The sequence below is a fragment of the Centruroides sculpturatus genome, unplaced genomic scaffold (assembly GCF_000671375.1).
Source record: "Centruroides sculpturatus isolate CEXI.00-Female unplaced genomic scaffold, Cexi_2.0 scaffold1607, whole genome shotgun sequence".
In the NCBI taxonomy this organism is placed as follows: Eukaryota; Metazoa; Arthropoda; class Arachnida; order Scorpiones; family Buthidae; genus Centruroides; species Centruroides sculpturatus.
In genome coordinates, this window is record NW_019385871.1 from 25,621 (window position 1) to 32,654 (window position 7,034).

The following is a 7,034-nucleotide window of genomic DNA, read 5'->3' on the forward strand; positions in this document are numbered from 1 at the left end:
GAACATAAACAGTGTCGTAATTCGCCAAGTGCAAATCAGCAAATTCGTAAAATTTTTGTTTATTTTGAACAATCCGGATAATCGAAAATCCGGATAATGGAGGTCCGGATAATGGAGGTTCTACTGTATTTAAAAATTCAGGAACAGAACTTTTCATAACAGTTTTCATTTGTTTCCATCCAGAAATGAAAGATTATTCATAGTTTTTGCTACACTTCCCATATGAATAATGATTATTAAGACGAACAATTATTTATTTTTAATCATATTTTTAATTAATTTAATTTATAATGTATGCTCATCACCTCAAATTAATAGTGTCTTGTCCCTGTACATCATACTTCCCTGCTAGCAATACAGTCGTGCCAATCATCTAACTCCTTTCAGGGGAAAATTTTTGAATTGAAAGCGTGACTTTCTGTGCAAACCAGAAGTTCGTATAAAGTTAATCGGGGCCTGCTCTCCCTAAGCTTTTCGTATCTGATCTCGGCTTTCATCTACCTAATTCCGTTCTCGAGATTCAGGAATGGCAGACAGACGGACGGATGACAGTGGGACTTTATAAGTCTACAATTTTCAAGCAGTTAGACCAATTCAAACTGCATTAAACGAGATTCATTTTCGATGCGTACAGTAAATAGGTTGGATAACAATTGTATTCCTCTTCCAATTTTCTAAGCGATTCTAAACAAGAGTTTAATAAGATGGAATCCGTTTCTTATATCCCGGAAATAAGTTAAAGAATAATTCTTCCGTTATGGTAAAATTTGAAAAGGGAATTATCTCACAGATAACTATTAAGCTATGAAATGTTATCCAGCATCTACTGGAGTTAAAGCAAAGATAATACGTGTCTTAACCAGGCAATTTCAACTATATTCTACTATAAATTAGATGAATTTTATTCATTTTTTTCCTGGTAAGCTTTAATTTTTTAACACATGTTATTTACAGCTATGTGGAGGTGGTATAGGGGAAACTTGCCTAATTCGTACTTGCGCCTAATTCGTACTTCGCTTATATCTTCACTCCCGTAATAGCTATTAGTGTCTCTAGTAGCAAAAGAAGTAAATAACAATCGGTCGCTTATATCTTCACTCCCGTAATAGCTATTAGTGTCTCTAGTAGCAAAAGAAGTAAATAACAATCGGTCATATTACCATCTGACAGACAACACGCTGTTACTCTGCTCCCGACAAAAATATTGAAAAGGAAAGTTTTTTCAACTTTTTCTGTAATATTTTTGCACATTTCGTACGAAATTTCTTCAAATTGGATCGTACGTAAGTTTTTTTTTAACTATCTGTGGTGTATTAGTGCGTATTTTTGTGATTTCATCGAAAGTGATGAAACATGCGTATCTGTTGTCAAATTTTTTGGAGACTAATGTAAAGTTTGTTCGACTCTTGCGCCTATTTCGTACTCGAGGCATGTTCTTAAAACGTACTGGTACGATTTAGGAAAACCATTTTAGATGAATGTCACAATAAGCTATTACCGATTCGTGAACTTATTTTTTTTCTAAGTTTCTGATTTGAAAAAATAAACGCAAAAGTTCAAAACAGATTAAAACTTAATCGTCTTTAATTTTAGAACAACGTGTCAAAAAGAAAATATAATTCTCGGAGTAAAGAAAATATGAAAGAAGCGATTAAAAAATATAATAACGAGACCTTATAATTTAACGAAGTTTGTAGTGTATATAATGTACCGTAATTGACATTTAGACGATAGTTACAAGGACTGAATATACATCAATGAATAGACTAGATAGGTCATTTTTTAAATCACTAAAACTGAATTTTAGTGCTGCTTGCGCATCGTGGATGCAAACCATCCTTGTTCCCTAATAAAGCATATCTTCGAGCCGTTTGTATGGACACAGGCATGCATGACTTCGAATCTTGCGGATTGTGGCCTCGCAATCGCTTTAAGATCGGGGATGAGGAATATGTCGTTCTTGACGAAGATGCTAATCTAAGTGAAACGGCGGAAGTCTCCCAGAATCTGGCAACTGAAAGGCAGCAAGAACAAACAGATACTTTAACGTGTGTGGCACAATCCAATCAGACTACTGAGAACAGACTGAAGAAGTTGAGTACCCACAACTTCCTGAGGTACCGACAACTCACCCTTCGGAAAAACAGCAAGATCAGTGTCTGGAAGAGAAAGCGAAGGAATGTTCTTTAGGTATGAAAGTAAACATTTCTAATACAGAGACAGTTCGAGCGACATTTGAAATAATATCTCCACTACGTGGTATTCTTGGAATTGCAAGAAGAAAAACGTATGAAAGAATCTTGGTGCGAAGAAAAGCAAAACTACTAAAATATCACAAAAAGAGAATTAAAAAAAACAGGAAGATGAAAATAACAGTTGGTACTGTAAATTATGCCAAGAAGACGTAAAAGAAAGTATGATCAAATGCACACAATGTGAGATATGGGTACATGAACTTTGCGCAGGAACCAATAAAAAGACAATGGATTACAACTGCGATGACTGCCAAAAATTGGCAAAGACCAGCTGCCGAATTTGCTAAGAGTTAATATACACACGTATTAATACATTATTGATAAAGATTTTTATTCTTAAGACTGCAAACCAATGATAGGATCTCAAAGTACGATTTAAGAATATATCGGTACGATTTAAGACGAATGTTCCTAAATCGTACTTTTTCAGTGTTTTTTTAAATTGTTTATTTCTCAGAAGTTTATAAGATTTATGCTAAATTTGATTATGGTAGTGATAAAATATTTCCCAAATAAAAGTTACTTAAAATAAAAAATAATTTGTGTTTATTAATTTCGATAATATGATGGTTTTTCCTGAAGTAGTACGAATTAGGCAAGTTTACCCTATAGCAACTAATTTTCCATTGTAACGTGCAATTATTTATTGTGACATCGTCACAACGTCGGGCTGCGACTTTTAATCATATATTTTTTAATTTATTTAATTTAAAATATATGCTCTCCACTTCAAATTAGTAGTATCTTGCTCCTGTAGTACATCATACCTTCCTTTTAGTATAACATAAATAAATAATAATATAGTCCCTAGAGTAAAGAATATTTCGTACACTCCTGGGACCGTGGTAGGATCTATTGTGTCCTTGTCATTACGAAATCAATCGTAAACCGTACTGTTGCCCTGTCTAATAACTTTTCTGAAGGTGCAACTTGTTATGTTAACGGTGCGGTTATGAATAGAGTGGGTTTCTTATTTTTTATGGGGAATGTTCTATGCTTGTATCTATTAACTAGTCTGAGTTTAGCTCTCACAGAATGAAGACTTGTGTCATTTCTCTCCAGACTGTGTTTTCTGCTAAGATTTGTGAGTTAATTAACCGTAGAATTAATTAGGCTTACCAGTGTTTTCCTGTGTTAAAGTATGACTATTTCAGACGTAGTGAGTTGGTTAGGCTTAGGTTTGCTAAGCCTAAATTTTCTAGCATTTTTTTTTTTTTTTTTTTTGGTTAAGTCTTGTGTTATGGGCGATCACCATATTGGCTTCCCCAGTCCATCATCCTAGAAGACAACAGGTAGCAGCCATATTGGTCAGGCGTGTTCGTGTCCAGTGTGTCCTCCATCTTGTCTTCCTGCCTAGGGTTGTAGTTCATCGCTTGAGGACGACCGTGTCGGCCATATTGGAATACTTTTGCCTTATGGATACTAGTGTTTGTGTTTGAGCCAGTGTCTGTGTTTACGTCTGCCTTTGGATACAGTGTTATATCATATTCTGTGAATTATGTGTTGTGTCTGTGATAGTACCATCATCTGCGTTTTGTTGGTTGGGGTGACCCGCTACTGGGCAGACAGGTCCTTCCCTATCCCGCCAGATTGCCAGAGTTGGTTAGTGCCATAACCTGACCTTGCAATCCGACAGAGCCAGACAGTATACTGAATCTCATTGATGTTATACGGGGAGAGTTAATCCCCTGCGAAGTGACGAAAGACCGCCATCCGCATCAGCAATAACTGTCTAATCATTGAATCAGTACCTCCTCGCCGCACAGAGCTCCACATTAGTAAATAAGGCCGTTCTCTGTACTGCGAGGATATAAGTAACTATCTGAAGAAAAACAGTGGTGTTGCTTCGTCAAACCTTCCATGACAGCAAGGGAGTCAACGACTAGAAGATGGAAGTGAAACAGTATCCTATCCCTCCAAACAGATGTCGGGGGAATCATTAGATAACGTGGAACAGAGTGGGAGAACCAACCCCCCAAAAAAGGAAACACCACATCCCTGTGGGATAAGGCACAGAGATGTAGCAAGACAGAAAATAAGAGAGGAAGGTGAAAGCCCAACTGGCTAAAGAGTGAAGTCCACCTCCCAGCAACCGAAAACAGAAGAATTTACAAATTACTTACACATAAACTGACATTAACTTACGTGCTACTGAGCACTAAGGAAAAGAGGAAACAATGTCATTTAAAGATGGTCTACCATCCTTCCAGACCCATATAGAGTCTGGTTGGCGGTGTCCCAAAGTGATAAAAAGTTTGCCCGTGGCAAAGACTGAAAGTCCGAGAGGAGCATGAAAGCTAAAGCCTCCCGGATTTTGATACGAAAGAGGAGATGGGTGGTGATTCTATGTTCGAACACCTTTCTATACCTGGCGAGCCACACCTCGTGCTTAGCCGTATGGATTAGAAGACTAGTCACATAGGGAGATGTGGTACCTTTGCTGAACAGGATGTAAAGGGACTACGTTCTCACGTGACAGAAAGGGTAGTCCAAGGAGGGGGTTAATCCAATCCCAAATTTTCCTTGCCACCCTACAGAAATAGAAAAGATGTGCTGCCGTTTCCGGCGAAGAGTTGCACATTGGACAGCTTTCACTCGCAACGTAAACTCCAATAGACCGGAGTTTAACCTTGATGGAGAGTGCGTTATGCAGTAGTCTTCACTGGAGTTCGACGCAGTGTTCGGGAATTAGCCTATCAAAACATCTGCGCCAAACGGCCAATCTTGGCCTGAGTGACTAACGGAAAGAGGGATAGTGAAGTATCGGGCTTAAGGTTGAGGTAAATTTCGCAAGCTTTAGATTTAACAGTGGGGAGATTCCCAGATTGGAAAAGACTAAGTAGGTGCGTGCACCATACTTTCACAAATGGTGGTGGCTCCAGCACTTTGGGCACCAAGTTTACCTTGTAATCAGGTAAAAGCAATTTAATGCAATATCTGAGAAAGAAGCAATAGAACTTACTGGGTGATCGCGGCCACTAAGGGCTAGGACCAGCTGCCTAATTTGGGCAGCGACAGAGAAGAGGATGAGATCAAACATGGCCCATCTATCGTTTGCACTAGTATTATACATAATATTTCTACTAACCCATTCGGGTTTATTGCCCCGGACAAAACGAAAATGGAGACGATTAATATTCCAGAAGCCTGCGTCCAGACCAGTGGCGTACCGTAGGCGGGACGGAAGGGGCGGCCCGCCTCGGGCGGCACTTTTTAGGGGGCGGCAAAATTTTGCAATAAATAATAATAATATCTTGTAAAAATTTGAAACATCCTAATCTATACTTGCATCGCGCATACGATAGTGCTATCGTCCGGACAGTCTGGGAATCGGCTCGCCATCCAGGTGAACTAGTAATTTTTTCATCCAAGGAAATTCTGCGAAACCAGTTGACCTTTCTTTTTTTTTTTGCTTGTACGATTCATTCGCGTTCATATACACCACTAATATCCAATAGAACTATTTTAAACAGGTCGCTGCACTAACACCGAATTTTTCATTGCTTGTTCTGTGACATAACTGAATTTTGGTCTTTTAAATTGAAATACCTAAATAAGGGAGGGGCCGAAATTTTTCTCCGCCACGGGCGGCTGACACCCACGGTACGCCACTGGTCCAGACAGAAAACAGAGGCATAGTAAACACAAATGCCAAACATGATATTTTTGTTGACAGCTATCTTACTGGGAAAGTAGAGATAGCTTCCCGACCAAAGAGAAATTTTGTCCCTTATTTTAACTTCAATCTCCTTTATATTTTGTTTGGCTGAGTCGGCATCAAAATATAAATCTAAGATCTTAACACTTCGGCTCACAGGGATGTCTGAGAAACACACAGGGAGAGAGACAGAACCAACAAGAGGCAAAAAAGATTTGCTCTTGTTGATGACAGCTCCAGAGGTCTGACAGTATTCTGTCAAAAAGGCTAAAGATTCTGGAGATAACCCAGTTGTCCTTGACAAAAAAGTGATCTCATCGGCCACGAACTTGTAGTAGTTTCGATTTGAAGTATCCATGCATAGGTTGGCCTGAGGTACCTCAGGCCAACCTATGCATGGAATTAAAATCCCTTTGTATCTCGCCCAAGAGGGAGTTGATACTTAGGGAGAAAAGGAACATGGACAGACGACACCCTTTTCTGATACCCTTTCCGAGCAGAAAGGGGTCAGAGAGATGGCCTTTAATACTAATGCGGCAATGAGCCTTAAAATACACAATTTCGATAGCCGAAAGTACTGTACCTCGTCGGGCACACCATATCTTTTTAGAACATGTCAAAGAAAGCCGTGGTCAACACGGTCAAATGCTTTTGATTGATCAATCGAAAGCAAAGCTAATGGTCATTTCCTATTAGAGCAATACTCAGTAAGTAGGCTAATAAAACTTAGATTATGTAAAATACATCTATTAGGAATACCTCCTGTTTGGGTATTAACAATGCACGGGGAAAGGGTGGAACCAATTTTGTTGTAAATAACACGCGCGAACGAAAGTCGTGGACGGTAGTGAAGTTGTCCAACGTGGGCAGAAAAGACAACAGAGTTAATCAACCGATATTTCCAACAGCCAAGATTGCTTCGCTCTCAACGCCCATACCATCACCCTTATAGACAAGTGCTTCAGGGACCTTCGGTGTCCACAGACTTTTGTGTACTTTGCTCTTCACCATCGAGGGCTACCATCAGTCCTAGTGCACAGAGCTTACTGTTTTAACTTCTCCAGTGAAATACAGATCAGGATTTTTTGGTGAGTTCTCCTTTTCAGTTTTTCTAGTGCTTA

At 39.1% G+C, this 7,034-nt stretch overlaps 1 protein-coding gene across 1 annotated transcript; it reads left to right on the plus strand.

The window, feature by feature from the left end:
* Positions 1-1,389: 1,389 nt before the first annotated feature.
* Positions 1,390-2,478, plus strand: LOC111642658. Its single transcript, XM_023389029.1, has 2 exons — positions 1,390-2,027; positions 2,078-2,478. Exons 1-2 carry the CDS (start codon positions 1,876-1,878, stop codon positions 2,406-2,408), a joined length of 483 nt encoding a protein of 160 aa, XP_023244797.1. The 5' UTR covers positions 1,390-1,875; the 3' UTR covers positions 2,409-2,478.
* The last annotated feature ends 4,556 nt before the right edge of the window (positions 2,479-7,034 follow it).

What these genes read in the sequence shown, in the direction of transcription:
- LOC111642658 (XM_023389029.1), top strand. Translation starts at nt 1,876, where the DNA reads ATGGACACAGGCATGCATGACTTCGAATCTTGCGGATTGTGGCCTCGC. An exon ending in CTGGCAACTGAAAGGCAGCA is followed by an intron (nt 2,028 to 2,077) that starts AGAACAAACAGA and finishes ATCAGACTACTG; the next exon opens with AGAACAGACTGAAGAAGTTG.